The sequence below is a fragment of the Phaseolus vulgaris genome, chromosome 6 (assembly GCF_051622355.1).
Source record: "Phaseolus vulgaris cultivar YP4 chromosome 6, ASM5162235v1, whole genome shotgun sequence".
NCBI classification, from domain to species: Eukaryota; Viridiplantae; Streptophyta; class Magnoliopsida; order Fabales; family Fabaceae; genus Phaseolus; species Phaseolus vulgaris.
Genome location: NC_143503.1, coordinates 31,313,695 through 31,334,892, shown reverse-complemented (window position 1 = coordinate 31,334,892; position 21,198 = coordinate 31,313,695). Strand labels below are relative to the sequence as shown.

At 30.1% G+C, this 21,198-nt stretch overlaps 2 protein-coding genes across 2 annotated transcripts; both read right to left on the bottom strand.

The window, feature by feature from the left end:
- Positions 1–10,119: 10,119 nt before the first annotated feature.
- Positions 10,120–10,828, bottom strand: LOC137832157 (NADH-ubiquinone oxidoreductase). Its single transcript, XM_068640182.2, has 2 exons — positions 10,598–10,828; positions 10,120–10,501 (listed from the first exon to the last, which is right to left on the bottom strand). Exons 1-2 carry the CDS (start codon positions 10,749–10,751, stop codon positions 10,350–10,352), a joined length of 306 nt encoding a protein of 101 aa, XP_068496283.1. The 5' UTR covers positions 10,752–10,828; the 3' UTR covers positions 10,120–10,349.
- A 9,150-nt stretch (positions 10,829–19,978) lies between these two features.
- LOC137833145 (uncharacterized) lies at positions 19,979–20,619 on the bottom strand. Its single transcript, XM_068641509.2, has one exon. The coding sequence runs from the start codon at positions 20,586–20,588 to the stop codon at positions 20,100–20,102; it is 489 nt and encodes a 162-aa protein (XP_068497610.1). The 5' UTR covers positions 20,589–20,619; the 3' UTR covers positions 19,979–20,099.
- Positions 20,620–21,198: the final 579 nt, after the last annotated feature.

Here is a 21,198-nt window from a genome sequence, read left to right as displayed (position 1 = left end):
AAATTGACATAAAGTGTATCTTTGTTTGTAATGTTGATTTAATGTTATTATGATGAGTAATGTGCATATTTTTGGAATTGTTGTCCAATTTTGATGTTGAAGTATAAAAACTAGTTTTGAGTTTAAATCTTATATTTAGTTATTATTTTTTAACTTGAAATCTTGGATCACTGCAAATTTAAATTAGGATAAAATTGATATGGAAATTACTTGCTTTGTTTTTGTTTTAATTTACTAGTATTTTGAAACACTTTTTTTTATTGTTAATATATGTATATATTACTTGAGTGATGTCTTGCCTCTTCAAGTAATATAGAATGAATAAGGATGAGTTTTAATCTAGTATTTCTTTATTCAGGTGATCAAAAGTAAAAAGGTCGATTGCTTTAACAATATTTTGTAGCTTTATTAAGGAATGAGTTAAATTGATCATGTTTTCTCTTAGTAAAACATCACTCAATCATTTATAAATTATTCGACCAACAATTTATTATTTAAGTGATGACAAAAGAGTAAGAATTTTCTCTTTTATAAAAAAAAAATTATATAGAATAAGTTATCACATGACGAAAAGTAATGAAAAATATCAACCTATTGGTCAATATATAAAATAAGTGTCAAATACTTTGTATTGAGTATCACTCTAGTATATCATAATTGCCAAATTATTGTTAAATAGACTAGATAGACAAGACATATGTTAGTTTTAATTAAAAATTTATTATAATTTTTAAAAATTCGTCTAATATATCTTATATATCAATTTGATTCTTATTAAACTCATGATATACATTCAATAACTAAAAACGTATATTTAAAATAATTTATACATAATATTTTGAATGATTAATTTATTTTTTTTAGTGTTTATTTTATAATTACTGTTACGAAGTGGACTTTAAGCCTAACTCAACCCCATAAAACCGGCTCATAGGGTTGAGGTTTGCACCCACTTATATACAATGAAAGGCTCTAATCTCTAGTCGATGTGGGATCTCCAACACACCCCCTCACGCCGAGACTACCAACTCATGCGTGGGACTATATATTATGGGTGGTCCGATAGCGGTCCGATAGCGGGTGGCACGATAGGCCCAACACAAACACTCGCTAGGATAGGCTCGAAATGGCTCTGATACCATGTTACGAAGTGGACTTTAAGCCTAACTCAATCCCATAAAACCGGCTCATGATGTTGAGGTTTGCACCCACTTATATACAATGAAAGGCTCTAATCTCTAGTCGATGTGTTTTAATATAAAAATGTTTGTGAAAGATAATCTTATAGTTAATCCTGAAAAATATATTATTTATATATATATGAACATTATTGGTTTGTAATAAATAATTATATTTTGAAAGATGGTAGTTTATTGTACTTTAGTAATGGTAACACCATATCCTAACCCCGATATTTTGTATAAGCAAATCGTTTACTGATATACATATTTAAAGACATTAATGTCGTATCAACATAAATCAAAAGACTCGTGATAATCAATCTTAAATAATAAACAACATTTATTATTGAAGTAAGCCATTAATATCAAAGAGAATTTTAGTATATATCAGACAATGCCCAAGGAAGAAATACAAGTTACACTGAATATTTTAGGTTTGTGATCACCAAGACTCTTATCTAAAACAGTAACAATATTAAAATTGTTAGATGGATGAGATTCTTGAAATGAATTTAGAGAAAATTTAATTAAATATATAGATTTTATTAATTTGAGTCTAAAGTCATATTTAAATAGAAAGAATATACTTAATAAAACCTGTGTAATTAATAACGTTGGAGGTGATGGTGGATTAAATCTAAGATATGAATGTAATAAACCAAGCCAAGTTAGACTTCCATCTTAGAATTCTTTATGAATAGGTATAGTCTACATATCTATCGTTTTTGTTAACATGTGGGTTTTGGTCTAATCCCCCATATTTTTGTATTTTCTTTCTTTTTCTTTTTTTTAATAATATTTTTTTCATGTGATGGCAGATGGTTGTTGTTACTTGAAGTGTTAGCCTTGCTGAGATATCAAGTTGCATAATAATGCTTAACATAAAAACTTTTATAAAAAAAAAAAACAAGCTAAGTTGAAGAAAAAATAAGAGGATAGACCGGGTTTATTTAATATTAGGTTGAATGGAACCATGGAGACAGTAATCCAACCACACCAATCCAGTATTGAATTGCGTAATCTCGATCATCATAAATAATAAATCCCAGTTGGCTTCATTATTTTTTTTAATCAAAGAAATCTATAAAGTATGTCATAAACACGACTATAAAATAAAATAAGAGAATCATTTTAAAAGATTAATTGCATGTGTTCCAAAAACTTAAAATTTCAATAAGTCGATTTAATTTCTAATAAAATTCAACTGATACACTTTAATGAAATTAATTCAACTTCAATTTCTTTGACAAATTCAAACTAATAAAAAATAAAATCTATCCCAATTATATTATTTTACTTTTAATTAGAAGTAGAATATTCTCCCACCAAAATCCGTACTATGCATAATCTGAGTCGCCAAATTTAATTGCAAATACTTAAATAGAAAACAATTTTTAACTTATGTCAAGTTTGCGTACATTCATTAATAATATCCTCCTACTATTTATAGTCGTTTGCAAATATATGGTTTAATATATGTTATTAAAAACTTAATTTTATTTATGCATATTTTTAATAAGTATTATATATAATACACTTTATTGAACTCATACACAACAGGTTTAAAATCTAGTTATTATGAAATTTACTCCAATTTCAGTCATTATTGCAATAGAATCACCATAGGGTTATCTTACAAAGAGCTCAACTAGGTCAATAATATTTCTTAAAATTTATAAGGTAACCAAATTACTTATAATATGTTAATAAATGATGCTAAGATAAAATATAATTTTTTATGGTAAAATTATTAAATAAATAATAATTTTATTATGTAGCTGAGTTAGGTGAGTTGATCATATTTGACATTCATAGATCCACAACACAATTCAGTTAATTTTTTATTTTTTTTGCATTAAGTAAAACACAATCCCCCAATAACTCCACCTAATTTAAAAAAATGTGGTTGAATTATGTTGAATTGGGTAAGTTAACAAATTAAGTGCAGTCCACTTACAGTCCTAAATATATATATATAAAACATATAAATGCAAAAATTATTGATTTTGTAAGGAGACTTATTTAGAAATATTTTATAACATCTATCAAATTGTTTTGAAATCATAAAGGTTTTACAATTTAAAAACATTAAATACTCCGGATTTTGGATGGTTTTCTGTTTGTATTTTTTTTATTGATTTTGGTAACTATAAAGTGAACTAATTTTTGTTTTTTTGTTTTTAGACTTCCGTAAATTAAGTGATAAAAAAATATTTGAAGCAAATTTTTTTTTTTAAAAGGAGCCACTTAATTAGCATAATTACTTATACGACTTTAAAAGAAAAAAAGTAATTACGCGAATAAGTAGTTGTAGCTATGTGTACATTTGCGTAATCTTCACTAATTTGACCATTTTATATGTTTATTGTCGGATTCTCTTTGATTTCACGTTCTTGCCGCGATTTATGGATTCATTTTTTTGATAAAAAAAAAGGTCGCATTGTTTTCAAACTTGTGACGGAAATTATTAAGGCAACACATGTTTTAATTATTTCCTTAGAAAAATAGTGAAAAATACAATCATATTTTTGCAAGTATATTAAAAAATATGAATTGAAAATTAAAAACATTCAAACAAACCATCACCACCGAAGTTTCTCATCATCTTTCTTAAAAATAAAATATAAAAATAGAGAGATATATTTATTGATAAAATATTATAAAACAAAAAAATCTTCCTTTCTTTTCCATTAGCACGGTTTTAAGAAAATTAGCATCACTTTTCTAGCTAGGAATTTTCTATTTATTGATTAGTATATAATTTTTTGTGATCACAAAAATGAAAAAATAAATAATATATGAAACATATAGGAAACTTCTTATCCGCTTCCTGCGTCCTTGGATACCTTACCTTGCCTTACTCGGTTAGGTAGAACCTATTATTATTATTATTATTATTATCGCGTGCTTCTTAAATCCTATCTCATCACGTTTCTGTAATTCCACATGTCATTCGTTTTCATCATTTCTAATTAAAAAACTACAACACAACCTTCTTATTTCAAGACTCAATTATACAGAACAATAAATTTTAGATTCAAATATAAATAAATTTTGACTATTCTTAACCTCGTTATATAATATACTATTTAAAAATATTAAGTTTCAACAAAAAAAAATTAAACCAAAATTATAGATTTTTGTAAAATAATATAATCATAATTATATAAAAGTATTAAAATATTATTAATCTGCAGTTAAATCGTAATATGTCAAATATTTACTAAAGTTTTACGAAAAATATAATCAGCTTCCCTTACTTAAAATGTATTATTTAAAGAAAAATTCCAATTGAAACAATATAACCACTCAAAATATAAAGACCTAAAACAAAGTATTTATACATAACTAAATTTCAGCATGAGATTAACCAAATTCAGACCAAGTACAAATGATCACTTTTTCAACTGATCCTACTAAAATTAATAACAAAATCACAAGAAAATAAAAAAAATAAAAAATATTTAGATAAATAAAAACTTACTTTATTTAAAAATCTATTGATGCCAAAATTACTAAAATTAGAAAAAAAATTATCATAACGTGACATTAAATAATTAAAGAAAAATTATACTTTCATATCATATAAAACAAAATACTCTCACTTTATCAACTATTCTAACAACATAATATATTTTTTTATCAGTAATAAACAATATAATATATATGTATATATAAATAATTTATATTAAAATATAAAAGCAATATAATTAAAATAATAATATATTAATTTGTGAAATGAGAATAATTTTTAGATGGTGTCAACATATCATTAGTTTTAGGGTCAAATATGAAAATTGATCATTGTTTACTCTTAGGAGGATAATTTTGTAACACTCAATATCCTAAAAGTATTTTAGTTCTACTTTATAAATGCTCATGCAAGTAAACACTTATGTTTTTTAAAAATCTTTTTGAATACCTTTATTTCTCAAACTCATAAAAATACTCTTTGTTCTTTTATTTTTCATTTATTATTAATAAATGACTCATGTTTACCTTACAGGTAAGAGTTTAAAAGAAAATAAAGAGTATGAGGTGAATGTTAAATTTTATCATTAAATATGTAACACACTGTCAACTTAGTCATTAAAAAATAAAATAAATAAACTTATCATATAAATGTATACAAAATTAAAATTAATTTCCAATATTATAGATGATAAAATAATTTATAATTTATTATCAATTAAATTCTTAAAAATAACAAAATAATTTCACACAAATTAATAATAAAATATAATATCAGAATTTTTATCTATTTAATAATTAAAATAAGTATTTCTCTATAAAATTTAAATTAATAAATAATCATTTATCCTTATTTAAAAAAAATGAGCGAATTGTCAGAGTGTACAGATTTATCTTAAATTTCCAATTTCCTATGGAAATATTTTTTTCACTTAAAAAAAAGAAAGAGAGAAAACTTAGTAGGATGTGAAGGAATCATCTGCTTTAATTTTGTCCAATCAATCCTTCAAATTACACCTTTTATTTTTACGCGGAAAGGATCACTCTGTATCTTTTTACCAGTAATATTTTGAAACAAAAAACAGGATATTTTTTAATTAAAAATTAAAAACCATGTAACGATTATTTAATATATATAATCAAATTTAAATTTTTATTACACTTTTTTTCATTTTAAAAATATAAAATTAAAAATTGAAAAAAATCCCTAACATAGTTCCACCATTTTGGAGTCCTTGTGGGCAATTAACACATAGTTCCTCTCTTTCACAGTCAAACAAGTCAGGTGTGAACTGCTTTCTCAAGCCAACTCAACAACTGATGTTACCAGCACTTAGTTTGTAGTTTTCACTTTTAGCATTTACACACACAAAGGATTCCACTAAAAAAGTAAAGTAGATAGAAAACAAAGTGAATATCACACTTTTACCAATTAACTTCTCTCAAAGTTATCTTTGCAATACAATATGTATAGAGTTGGCCAACGACAGTGTTTATCCATATATGAGACACGTATGAAATAATAAAAAAAAACATTTCTTATCACTATTTATTCAATCAAGAAAAATATGAAAAGACCTTCAATTATGAAAATGGTCTTTTTATAAGATATTTAATTCGAAAGTCGACTAAATAAGATGGTCATTTTATTTATTTATTTCATTTAAAAAGATGGTCATTTCAAATTGATTGACCAAATTTGAATTTATTGAAAGTAACGTAAGTTTTGATAACTCATATAATATATCAACACGTTAATTTACAAGGGATTTTAATCTTATCCTTTACAAATAGATTCACACAACAATGAATTTATGATATCATTATTAGATGTAAGTCCTTATAATTCTTATAACGCGCAAGGGTACAAAAGTTACACATCGGCGTTACCAATCATCATGTAAATTTCCAGTGAACATACGCCATGAGTATTATATTATTAGAAGTGGACTTTTGAATTCTTCTAATAGATGTAGTAAATAATGATATTCTAAATGATAAATGACAGATTTTGCACCGCTACTACAAGAAGAACTGAGAAGAAAATCTGTAACCACTTTCACACCACTACCTCCACCAAGGCCTAGTTTCAAATCCTTTAGCAGCAGGTAGTGGAACCTACAACTACACCTAAAGTAGCAAAACAAGTAACAGCAATGGAAACAATAGTTGTAGCAGAGTAAGCTAGAGTCATAAGCTTCCCATATTGAGAGCCTCCTCATCCATTTATAGTGGCATCACCTCGTCTAGCATCTCATAAAGTTCATTTAGCCATACCTTCTTTTTGGGGATCCAGAACATCCACTTTTAATTCGGAAAACCATTTTCTGAGTCATATACAATAGATAAAGAGAGGTTACTTAATTCTTAGGGTGGGTTGGAAAAATCCAGGCAATGTTGAATTGAGAAAGAAATGAAGAGGGATTTCTTCTTTCACTTTCTTTTGCCTTTTCTTTTCAGATAAGCACGACAGTAGTGTAGCAACTTGAATTTTACTCCTTTTTGGATTTCTAAATTTTTCTATCCCTAGAACCCTAAACAACGACACAACAACCCAACATTTAGCATTTAACGTAAGCCTATAACTATTGACAAAGCACGGTAACGAAAGTTAAGTGCTGTTCCAAAATGTTGTCTTACTCCACACAATAAAAAAAGCAGACTTCAGTATATAGTTATAAATGATCATTTGGCTAAAATGATAAACACACTTTGATGGAATAGGCGGGATGCTAAAAGAACATATTAACCGGTTAAAGGATACAATTGAAATATTAGAAAATTATTTCGATTATAATTTCATTCCCCAAAACGATGCAACAGCTTTTGAAGTGTAAATAGGGCCAGGGTGAATTAGCCCAAAGTCTCAAGTGCATACACATTTCAGCAATCTCCAAAGACAGAATTATTTTAGGTGTTAATAAAGCATCCAAACACATGAAGAACTCACCCATAATATCTGACTGTTAAAAGAGAAGAACCAGACATTTAAATACTCTACAGAAATTTAAACACCTCATTATCGAGTCTTTCCGATTATGACATTCTTCCGGAGAAACACTATATTCAAGTTGAGTATTCCAGAATTCAGAAGACTTAGATTTGAGGCTCAAACTCCACAATGGATATTCTCAAGTACAAAGGCACGATTCATTCAGCTAAGCAGTTTAGGTGAGCTAATATGGCTTACTATTGAGTACAAACAAGGAAATGGATTATCTACGGATCAGTAAAACAGATAAAAGAAAAAGGTCCATAATGGGCATTCAAACTTGACCATAAACCTCCATCGTTCACAAATGGATTGAATGGCAAGAAGTATGACAAGAGATATCATAATTTTACATAATTACTGCAAGGATACAAACATTAAGAATTTCGATTTATTTCTTATTTCTTTTTCAATAATGAGATAGTTGCTTCCTTAGAAAAATTCTTTAGTTGGGACAAGAAAGTAGTTTATAATAGTTACACAAATAAAATATTATAAACCATACAAAATATACAATTTCACGACAAAAAAAGAATCTCAAATATATAAGTTTAAATAAACTATTATTACCTTTTCCACATTTTCATACTTTGAAAATATTGTATAAATTTTTCATTGTGAATATCAATTAATTTGAGAAGTAAACTTATAGCTAGATATATAATACGCTGTTTAACTTTTACCATTCTAAAATAAATCAACAAGCCAAACATCGTGTTCATCAAGGAGACAATATCTAACTTTAAGAAAGAAAAATAAACATTACACATGTAAAAATGAGTACCACATGCTTTCCCATTCCATTCACCAAGCAGTTAAGCCGTTTAATTATTACATTACTAATACACCTACCTATACACGGTAATTAAAGGTATTCTTTTGTATATTGCTATTAGAACACCGCAACTTTAAAGATCGAAATTCATTAACTTTTGAAAACAAGTTTTAGAAAAGCACTCTTTTTTAATGCATATAATGTGTTTATTAGTCACACAGACAACATAGAATTGTGTGCATGGAGAAACAGAGTGCAAATTGCAGAATAGACACTGAAGAACACTCTTTTATCTGTTAATAATCGTCAACGCAGGATAGCCTTCCCTTCTGTGAAAAAGAACTTTTCATATGTAGACAATATACTTGTAAATAGAATAAATAGAGAAAAATGGAATTTCATGACTATAGAGAACAAAGACAATGTTAACTTTCATGCTCAATGTGGTGACTAATTTATGACTACTGATAGGCATATCTGTAATTGTGTGTTAGGGTGAGTATATGCAAACTTCGTTTGGGATGATCTTGATTTTGATTAAAAATAACTTTGAAATTCAGTGATTTAGATTTGGTCACAAGAGTAAGTCTGATAAACTTGGGCGTATTTTTGGTCCTACAATTTGACAAATGGGTGGTTTTGGAAGTTTCAATTTCTGAAATAAGTTCTCCATACTTTTCAAATCAATGAAACGATCATATTGACAATGTTTTGATCAGATGACAACTGGTGATGATGCAATAACATGAATAATATAGTGATCCATTAAATAATAGGTATAATCTATTCTTTAACATTTTGTCTACTTATAGACATAGTAAGCGATGTGAACAACCTTCTGTGGTGTAACAACTAACAACATTCTTGAATCACAAGACAATCGATTGTTAGCTTGCCTGCTATTAAAGGTCGTTGCCGTATAACAAAACATATCCACATTAGCTCAATGTCAATAATTGGATGAAGTATGAATTAGTCGGACTGGATTTCATTAATTTGAACAACATGGAGTTAAAGCAATTTAAGTTAGAAGAACCAAAACCACCCGTGTCATAATACATGTATAAAATGCAAGTCTAAGACTTAATATGAATTTTAAACTCAATGCAAAAAACTAAATTTTTTCTCACTTCTAGTCTTATGGGCTTTGAAGGGCAATAGAAAAACACAATTTTCAGTAAAATCACATTTGAATCATCAAACATGATTGTGAGGCTTGGTAACCTACATTAAAATATGTCAAAGTATGAACATGCACGGAATTTATCCATGAGTTTAACTCTGACGACAGTGTAAAAAAATTACATTGTCAACCAATTAGAAATCATTCTAATTATGACTTTTAAGTACACAAGTTAGCAAGTTTACTTTTGTTGAAGAGTCATGACTAATGATAAAGTCAAATTGTAAGGTAAAATTATAATATATAGTAGCTGGAAAACTCATTTTACAAAGCCAATTATTTAGAGTTAAATTAGACTAAAACCCCATTTTCTAAGAACCTTAAAAATGACATTCTATGATTACTTTTTAAGACTTATTATGCATTCTAATCAAATCTCTTATTCCATTGCCGATAAAAGGCACACAACATAAAATTTATAGACATTTGCATTCAAAGAGACTGAAAAATTCAATTGACACTATCAACAAGGAAAATGCACCTTGTCAAACAAAACACCAAAATCCACAAACCCCACTACCAAACCCACAAACTTGCATACCACAGTTTCTAAAAAAGACATTACAATGGCATTGCCTCCCTTTACAGAATCCAAAACTAGCAAGGTTTTATCACTCCTTTATAAGGAGAATAGAGTAAATTCCGTACAAATAAAAGCTTAAAAAATAGGAGAGGCAAAATGTGATTATTAACGTTCAGAAACAACTACAACAAAAGAGGGCTTTTGTAATGAGAAACGAAAAAATATTACTTTTTGTTGAGTCGAGCTACCTCATCGTCGTTGGGGAAGAAACCCATGAGTCTCCCAGCAGAATTTTGGTAAGCATACATGAAGCCACCCATTACTCCAATCAGGCCCCCTGTAACCATCGAAGGACCCCTAATTCCAGGCTTAATCCCTAACAAACAAATTCATTTTCCAAATTTCAATTTCCTTATTGGATTAGATTCGATACAGAATGACACGTGGCAATGAAATAGGTGAGGGTACTGACCGGAGAGGTAGCCGACGGTGACGGAAACGCCGGTGATGGTGACGAATCGGAGATAATCGAGAGTGTTGAAGTTGCCGACGACTTTGGTGAAGGGAGGGTTGCGATCAACGACAGGGTACTCTGGTTTCGTCGATGCAGTGATATCTGTGTTCATCTTTCTCCTCTTTGAATTTTCTCTCTCTCCAACCTTCCTACAACAAATCACTGAGACACAGCAATCTCAACACAACACACTCGGCACACACACAACTCTTTCTGTGTTGCTGTTTGCCTAACATTTGTAAGATCCATTGGGCCTTTTTCAGTTTTCACAGGCCAGCCCATTTTTTGAATTGAATTTTGTCAAATTCTGCGTGCACCATATCAATTATTCAATCTGGTAAATGATAAAAATGCCCTCTAAAATGACGAAAATAACCTTAAATAAAAGGGTGTGGATAAAAATTGCTTCCTGAACTCTTTTTTAAAAAATATTCTGGATTTAAATTTTCGGAACACATATTTTAATTTCAGAAATTTTTATTTGTGTTCTTGATTTTTTTTTCTGGAATATATATTTTTCAATTTTGAATTATATTTATTATTTTGGATTTTTAAATCCGCATAAGGATAATTTTGGAATTTTTAAAAAATGATAGGGTGCAGATTAAAAGTGATATATCCAGGAAGAAATTGCTTGAATTTTCTCTTCACCCTGGGCTTCATTATTCAGTACATACCCAAATCATTTTGCATCTTTCTGGTTTTCGGGTCATGCCGTCTGTGTGCATCAACTAATATTTGGAGTTATAAAATCAGTTGAGATAAAAGATGTTCAAACAAAATTGTATTGTTTTATTAATAGTCATAAAATGTGTGTGTTGAGTTATACACAAACGCAAAAACATTTACAGGTATAACATCTAATTAAATCAAAACAATATGTCAACATTAAATTATTTTAAATGTTAATATATTTTTTAAATATGTATACACATATATATACTAATATATACTTATATATAAAATTTAAAAATTAAGTTACATATATATTCTTCTTACAATTTTATGTATTTCTTAGTTTTCAATTTTTGGCTTCTCGATTTTCAAGTTCTTGGTTTCTTGGTCTTTAGATTCTTGGTCTTTGAGTTCAAGGATACCTGTGATTATACTTCTACACCCAAATATGTTCTCGATTTAAGTAAAGGATATTAGTTCAGGATCAAGATTATGTTACCTTTGATTTTAGGGTGTTCTCCTATTTATAGTAATTGTGTTGGGCATTTGGCTATATAGATAATTGGATCAGGTCCAATGGAACCCAGCTATCCTTTAATAATGATTTGTGGGTGTTTACTATGAAATACTTGTTAATAACATTGTTAATCTTGTTACGTTGTTTGATTTGTCGAGATATCAAAATATCATATAGTTCTCGACAATATATTATTATTCAACAATAGATATTTACTTGAGAGTACATTGATACTCAAGATTACACTATTGAGTTAAGTTTTATAGTGCAAAGTTTAATATGTAGATGTTTAAGCTCAATTTTACATAATAAATTTTGTATAAATATTATATTAACTAATGATACATTTGATTAAATTTTCAAGGAATAATAATCTTTTGTAAAAGTAATTGTAATATATGTGAAAAAATTTCTTTTAGTGAGGTATTTCGTATTTGATCATTATTATGTGTTAATCTATCATATCACTTATAGTCATAATACTAGCAATGAAATTTGTCTTTAGCATGTATATTGAGGAATACATAGGTAAAAAACAGTTACAATACACACTTGATTTATCATCATATTATCAGTATCAGTGAATTTGATTCTAGATTTAGGTTTTGTGAATGAAATTGATAGTGCAAACTACCTTAAAACGAATGCAGAGTTTATGCAAATAATCTCTTTAATATTAAAAATTATGGTAAATATCATGTATGGGATTCCATGCCGCCTATCTTATAAATGAAATCTCAACATTTTAAAGGATTAATTCTTTTACTTCCAAAACAAAACAAACCCCAATTCACTTAAACTAAAATATCCTAAATAATCTTATCATAATTAAAACATCCATTAAATTACTTGTTTCAACTTTATTAAATGTAATAATATTAACTTTGGAACTAAACGAATAAATGTTTTGAATAATTACTTATATAATTTTGTTTCCTCAAGGTTAATTTTGAAGAGAGAACAATATTAGAGCGATGAAAATTGCTAATTTATCCAAATGTGATTTGGTCATTTACTCTTTTTTTATGACAGAAAAGAAGGATCAGGGCTCTCTAATTCTTTTTTGTTTCTCTCTTCATTTTCATCTGTGTGTTTCTAATTTATTATTCTTCGCGGGAGAGAATCCAATTTGATAAAAGAACCACCAGAGACACGGTGGTTCGATTAATGTGAGTATTTTATTCTTAAATTTTAAAAAATTCTGTATAGTGTTACAGGTACTTACAAAGAAATTAAATAAAAAATTATTCAAAAGTTAACGTAGATAATTTAATTTATTTTGCATATCTTATTCATTTCATTATACTTTTCTCTAGGGTAGTTGGGTAGATGTGTGTGCAAGCTGGCATTAAAATAACACTTGATGAATTAAAGTTGGGTTGAGAGGAACCCGAGAAGAGAAAGAACCTGATTTATGGGAACAGATGATTAATCTTATGTTATGTTTCAATGGTGGTGTTAAGGCGGCTCAGAAATCGTTCTAGATTATCGAGGAACAGAGACAGAAATCTAAACTTGTGTAGAGGCTGTTAAGATATGCAACTACCGCATGTTGCTGTGTCTCATGCCATTTTTCTAAAGCTTCAAATTGGTTAACGATAGATGATCACGATTAAGATATAAAAATTATGGCTATTAACTTTTAGACATGCTATTATTTGCTATGTTGTCGTATCTCTGTTTCGAGTTTAAGATAATTCGTAGATGGGTCTTGCAAATCAAAGATTTTGGAACCCATATCTGTGTTCCTTCTTGCATTGAAAGTGTTTCATGAAATACTTGTGTACTGTTATGGAATGAGACTGAGGTGATTGAGATGACCGACACTTCACGGACGATCGAGTGAATCGACACATATAATCATTAAGAATTAGGTAATACAATCATAAATGTGATTCATTCCACTAATTAAGCCTAATAATAGCACACATTCGAAGACAATAGTTCTCCCAGTTCCCAACCTAGTTCGAGAACAGGTAAGTTCATTAAAATAATATAAATAGCACACATTTCAAGGAATAATTTACTGCACACACCCGAGTGCCGAACACCCTCTTTACTGACTTGAACGTCAGATTACTTTCTGCTGGTACCTCCCCCATTTGACATTTACCCAAGACTGAAAGTCGAAGGAGTAGCGTGACAACAAAAAAGTTCGCAACAAACCCCTAACAACCTGCCCAAAAAAAGGAAAAACTTTCAATAATTCTTAGTCTTCCGAGCAACTTAAAATTACATTATCTTTTTGTTTCTCTTCCACCCTTTCCCATCTATATCACAAGCTGATGTATAAAATGAGAGAATTGACTGAGCTAGGCAACGAAGTCTCTTTACAAATGCTGCTTACAAAAAAAAATAATCTGCAAGTCTTTTGTTCTTGTAGATAACAATACTTCCCATATATTTGTGCATATTAACATTGAATCTCGCATTATCACATCAGCCATGCTGTTTAATCGATTTAAAAATCCACTATCAGTATATCAGTTGTGGCCTAATACATTGGTGCTTGAGATTCTAAGCTAGAAATAGTACAAATTTAAAAAGTATATATATATATATATATATATATATATATATATATATATATATATTTCCAAGTTGAGAAAAGTCAGGATAACTTTTGAAGTCCTTGAACTTTATTAAATGTAATAATAACCCAAATGCAGTGTTATTGAGGATTGGAATTTGGCGATTGAATTGAATTGAAAAGTTGAGCAAAAGAAGGACCTTTGCTACGTGACAGAATAGAAATGATTGCATTTGAAATTGAGTCAGTGATCACGTTACCTGGCAATGAGGAACATGGGTTTTGGTCCAGCTTCTTTGTGGTGAGGCAGGAGAAGGATTTGAAGAAATTTGAGAGGAAGGACCACACGACAGTTGAGTCATGCACTCACAAACACAACTGATGTTTCTGTCCGACACCTGGTTGGAACTTTATGGTGCAATGGCAAAAACACCCCAAATAACTCACCAAATGTCACCACTAACCAAAAAAGGACCACCACCACCACCTATTATATTTATTATAGGCTCATAAGAATAACCCTCAAACATTGCTCGATGCCACCACCTTCTTGTGGTGAAAGAATGAATCACTGTTAACGGTGAAGTGAAGTGAGTATAAAATAATAGAAAGAGAGAAACTGAAAAGGACGGGAAAAGTTGGTGAGAGAGGCTGAAAGTGAAAGCTAAGTAACCATATGCTGCTAAGCAGATTTCCTTTTTGCAAAAAGAGAAACAAAGAAGAAAGCCTTGAGAGAGTCTTAGGATTCTGAGAGCAATTTAAAACAAAAATATGCATCATCTTTAATTTTCAATATATATGTGTGTAATGTTATAATCGTTCTAAGTTATGTAACTATTTCTTTTAAAAAATATTATATTTATAAATATTTGTGTTTGTATATGAACTAGAGAGAGATAAAAGTGATACATTGTTCTCCAGCTTTGTTTAGTAATTATTTTAGAAAAAATCATTAGTACGTTCAAATTGGTATTTAAATTGAATAATTATTTTGATTTTTTTATCATGGATTTTGTATTTCTTTTATCTTAAAATTATAAATTTTAAATTAGGATTTTAAAAGTATATATAAAGTTGGTGCCTAATGGCTTAAAGTAAACAAACATTTTTATCATTGAAATGGTTTCGTTTGAGCTTGTTTGTATTTGTTTCTTTTTTCAAATTCAAACCAATTTTGATCGGGAATTAGTAGAATAAAACTTCCTAAAATGTATAAGATACTCACAGAACATTATTGATATAAAACATTTGCTGGAAGGATGAAGACTGATCCAATTCGACGTGGTTTTACTATCTCGTCATCCTTTTTATTGGGAATAACATAACAAACACATATTCAACATTTTAAATTAAGAGTTAGATATTTTAATATGAAAAAAAATAAACAATAAAAAAATATTAAAAATAAATAAACATGTGACCTAAAATTTATTTGAATTAATAAGATTAATGTTTGTATATAGTAAAATATGAAATACATCATTTGAATCAAATAAGACAAAGAAAAAAATATAATAAAAATTGTGATAAAGAGAAAATGTAGTTGAGAATCTGAATGAACTTTGTGAATATTAATTATGAGTGTTTGAATAATTTAAAACAGAAAAAGAGTATAATGATAAAAATGGATATTTTAATATTTACATATTCATGTACCTAATTTAAAAATTCAACATCACATACACTCGATCAATATATATAAATCAAAATTGAAACGAGTTGGAACAATATCCGTATAAACAGACTTAGTCATTCCTTATTTTACAAGTCTTCCATTAATCTAATATTGATTTGAAACCTTCGCATATAATTAGAACTTCAAATTGTAATATTGCTATTTTAAATCATTTCATGATTGAAACTATCACATTCTCTTAAGCTAAAATTTCATCAAATCCTATAAATAAAATTAGTATTTGTGAATTGTTAAATTTTATCTTTTAGTCACTTACATAAACTTTCTATTATCAAACTCGATTATTCTGATAACAATAATTTGTTCCTATATTATAAATTTGAATTTTTATGTGACGCATTTATCTTAAGAATTTCTATATAAAGTAAAATTAATAATTCATTTCAATTAAATATACTAAAATTTTATAAGTTTTCTTAATTATTTTAGTCCATATTTTTTATCTATTTGGCTTAAACAGTCAACATATATAATCTTAGCTTAAATATCTTCTCCTATTTTCTCTTCCTAAGCTGTGAATCACTATGGACTTAGACATTAGGTCACACTCAAGAAAAGAATGAAATATGGTATAATGCATCAATCAAAGTTAACGAAATCTATTATTTTCAGTAATGCATACCTATCAATCAAACTGTGGCATTGACAGTCTCGAGATCCCACTTGTGTATAGAAGAATGTTTCTATTAGTACACCATAGTTTCTATTTAAGTAACTGTTAAAAACCAGCAAATTCAAAGCAAAATTTGACTGTTTTTAAGGCTGATGATTTGATAGTAGTTTTAGATCTGAGGTTTGAGAATGAGCAGTTTGGTTAGGAGTTGAGGAAGTTGAGACATGAGTGATGTATAATCAGAAGGGTCTTAATGGATAGAATCCCCACCATATTGTAGGCATCCCAAACAATGGGGTCAAATGTGGTGATTAAGAATTCTGTTGATTTGAGATATTACTTTTCTATTTTGTTTGAAGTCACCTAACCTCTTTTTTCTTTTTTTTTCTCTGATGAGGCTGAGGCTGGCTTGCTGGTATGGTACGTCCATTCAAACTCAGCTCCAAATGCCTTTTTCTTTATTGGACATAGTGAGGCACAAATTATAGAATTATAGCAGTAACTACTCGGCGGTACTCAGAGGCACTGTTTGAGATAATTGGACTTGTGAAGGGTAGTCTCTTAACCTGTTTTGCATCACCAACTTCTTATGCTTGTATGTTGCTAATTTGGCCTAGATTGCTCACATCCTTCCACCAACATATGGTAATTATATTTAAGTAAGAGGCCAATGAGAATGAATATAATAAGATTTATAATGCACGCCTTGTCCATGTATGAATGAGTGTGGTTAATTAATGACAATGAGTGAGTCCATTATGGTTTAAAAGTCCAAAGATGCAGAGAAAATAATGGAAGAGAGGAGAGGAGAGGAGAGGAGAGGAGAGGAGAGGAGGGGGGCGCTTCTGCCGCATAAAAGAAGCATCCAATCGAAGCATTAGTGGCATCTGCAGCTTTGATTTGTGCATGCCATTGAGATCCAAACACTTGGGGACAAAGAAGTTGCATAGAGATAAAGAGAGAGAGAAGAATGTTGGTATGTTTGTCCTTGTCATACATAATTGTTCAATCAAAGCATGATGACCTCCCAAGATTATTCCTCCTTCTAAGCCTTGTCTTCTTGCTATTACACTGCCCCCAATTCCTCAACCTCCTCTTCTCCCAACAAAAGGAAGAAGTTAGGAGCGCATTAGAGAGGAAGAAAGAAGAAGTAAATAGTCTAAAAGGAAAAGCCTACCAAAAAGACTCCACCATCCCCAAAGCTGAAGAGGCCTTTTGGGACATGTTGGCAGGGCATCACTCGACTTATTATTCCTCCAAACATACCCTTCCATGTGCTACTTCCGACATTCCCTTGTTTTTTTCCCTTTGTAGTCTTCTGCTTTAGTATGCTTTTGCCTCTTCGTACCGAAAAAAAGGAAAGATATGCTTGTGCCTCCTTCCCCCACATACACAGGCTAAAAACTCGGTTAGATTGCCCAATCAACATCTTCTTTTTGGACTTTGCACCTTATCTGCCGATTCTCATTCCCTTTTTTAATCATTTACAATTTTATCATTAGACTAAAAGTAAAAAACTCTCACATTTTTCATTTTTCATTCTCGAGTAGAATTTCTTAACCATGCCATCACCCTATATAACCACACGTACATCAATCCATGCTTCCTTAGACCTCTCTCATTCATTCCTATAGCTACCTGCAACGACATATCATACTACTATTGCTATTTTCTCCTACCACGTATCACTCACTCACTCACTCACTCACTCATCATAATGGGTAGGGAAAGCCATGACCCCACTTCCTTTCACTCTTCCATTGCCCTTCTACAAGAGAGGTTTAGACAATTGCAGAGAGTAAAAGAAATGAGGGAGGAGAGGGAGCTCCAGAAGATGCTCAATGAACCTAAACAATTCACTTCCAACTCCACTCTCACCTATCACAATTCCAACACTTCGTCAATTCTCTCTCACCCTGAATTGATCATGCCATCCAGCTCACCACCCCATGTTTCTCTCTCCCTCTGGCCAACATCTCAGGGCAAGCAAGAGGACTATAGAAGTCCTCAGACCCCGGTCTCAATGAACTATGCACACTCACAGTCCCTGCAGCTTTCATGGAAGAACGTCTATGATTGTGACTCTGGCGCTGATTCTGGTGTTGACACTTCTCTTCACCTGTGAAAGAATCTCTCTCTGTCTAACGGTGTTGCTTCAGATGGATAATGTAAAATCTAGTGATTGTGATGTGACACAATGGTCTCTCTAGTGGCTTAATTGGCACCAGCGTATTATCATCTAATCATCAGCTTAGCTATTTGATATTGCTACCTGTGTTAATTGCTAGCTAGTACTACGAAGAGATTCAATGATAATGCTTGAAATAGCATGACCATGCATGAGGGCTTTTTGAATATTTTGCTTAGTCACTGAATATCAAGGAACATTCTGTTTGGTTAATTTTCGTAATTGGTTGATTTTACCTGTCATCCTTTAATTTCTGGTTGTGGCCTATTTTTAGTTAGCATCAATCTTTGAAGCTTGTCATCAATCTGCTTGGTAATCAACTTCATTTTTTCCTTGAAAAAGGAAAAAAGAACATGCAATTAATGTCTGTGTAAGTAATATTTGTAATACAACGGTGATGCGCCGTACTGCGATTTTGACATGGCTCGTTTAAGAAATTCTTATAGATAATGAGGTTTCTCAGATAACAATGAAGGAAGGAGAAGATAGTACTATGGTTAAGCAAATGTATAAAATAAAGTAATAAAAAAAATGAAGAAACAAATCCATCTAAACGGTTTTCATGCAACAAGATTTACAATAAATACAACGATGAAGATGACTTCAAAGTTCAATGAATCCAAATTGTTTTTTTCTGTATGTTTGGATGTGAGATAACCTCACAAAGTCCATGCACCTCACTTGGTAATATATTACCACTTTAATATTATAGTAATTGTATGTGTGTGTATATATATAGGATGAGGTGCATCGATTCAATGCACACTAGTGGGACTTTATGCTGGGCCTTTTACTGCAATGTAAATTGTGTTGTATTGTATATGTTCTTTCGTCACATCAACCTTCAAGATATTATTACATAGAATAAAAAATGAAAATATGAAGGACAGTTTTCTCTGAGAAAATGTTTTCTGCTTTTATTTCCTATTTTTAATCACAAAACTCTCTGGATTTGTTTTCAAGATATTTATAGAAAATAGTTAGTTTTTTTTTCTGTATAAATCTTTAAAAAAATTCAATAGATTGAAGCAATGTGATAAGTTTTGTGACTAAAAAATGAATGCAGAAAATGTCTAAATAAGTGAAAACAAACAACTTGAAACGTAATAGTGATTTTATTTTCTGTCGGGTAGAGTTTGGAATATGTATCAGGACAAGTAAAATCCTTTCTGATATTCAAGGTTGTTTGCACCTGAAGGATGCTATAATATTTACTGCTTCATTTATTATGTAATGTATTTTCAATTATCATAGTCAATTATTGCATCAACTCCGTGGCATTTGATCACAGAGTTCAAGCAAACATTGGCCGAAACAATTTTTGCATTATTAACAAAGAAATCTCTTTTGCCACGGTTATAGATCCTAATCATTCTGGAGCTATTCCCTGAGGGAACAAGGGTCCCAGTTGGGAAATGAGATAAGTCATTGAAGTGTAGAGGCATTGGTATGGCATGTTTTAGCAAGAACTCTCCCACTTCATCAACAAAAATAGATGAAGAAGATAGTTGTTTATCATCTGGCATCAAGAAAGTAAAGTCCCTAATTGGTTGTGCTGTTGTTCCATTGAGCATCTGCAAAAGCATTGCAAATCCGTAGTAAGATTTTGCTCTCATGTCACCTATTGCTACTTGTAAGTCAGTGTGGTTAATGGGATGTGTGAAAGGCTGTGATTCTGCAAAACCAAGAAGGAAAAGAATGATAAACAAACAACACCTTAGTAGGGCCATTGGGAGAGAGAGAAGAGAAGAGAAGAAATGAAGAGAGTCTTGAAAAAGTGATGGAGGAAGGTAGGGACGTGTGTGAATAAATAAGAAGACAGTGAGGAACTGTTGAGGGTGTTTGAACCTGCAGGGTAAAAAGCATGAGGATCTCATCACAATATTCTTTAACAGAAACGTAATGGAGAGTAGGTTGTACATGAGGAACCACTTTCTTGGAAAGCATACAAACCTTAACGAAGGTAGGCTTTCCAAAGTTAGGCTACCAGTACACTGTGCTATCAACTCTACAAATTAAGCTTTTGTTTAAGCTCTTATCTTACATCTAACCCTGTCAAAAGCACTAGTCTTCTCCTTGGGCCAAATAGAACAACATGTTACAATAACAAAATCATGGCTTTGAGCAATCTGTTATCAGTAAACCACACATATGACTTCAATGCTTTTAATTTAATAAACAAAAATAGAATGGTGTGGCAACACTCAACTTCTAGTTAGTTCATATCTAGATTGCCAAAGAGAGGGAAACTGGATATAACCAGCAAGAAGATGTGCTAAAAAGAAATGTAAAAACAGTAGAATAATCATCAGTGTATCCGATAGTATCTGCATAAGATAT

Coding starts and splice junctions, on each gene's coding strand:
- LOC137832157 (XM_068640182.2), bottom strand. CDS start 10,751: ATGAACACAGATATCACTGCATCGACGAAACCAGAGTACCCTGTCGTT. Junction 10,502..10,597: donor CACCGTCGGCTACCTCTCCG/GTCAGTACCCTC, acceptor TTTGTTTGTTAG/GGATTAAGCCTGGAATTAGG.
- LOC137833145 (XM_068641509.2), bottom strand. CDS start 20,588: ATGGCCCTACTAAGGTGTTGTTTGTTTATCATTCTTTTCCTTCTTGGT.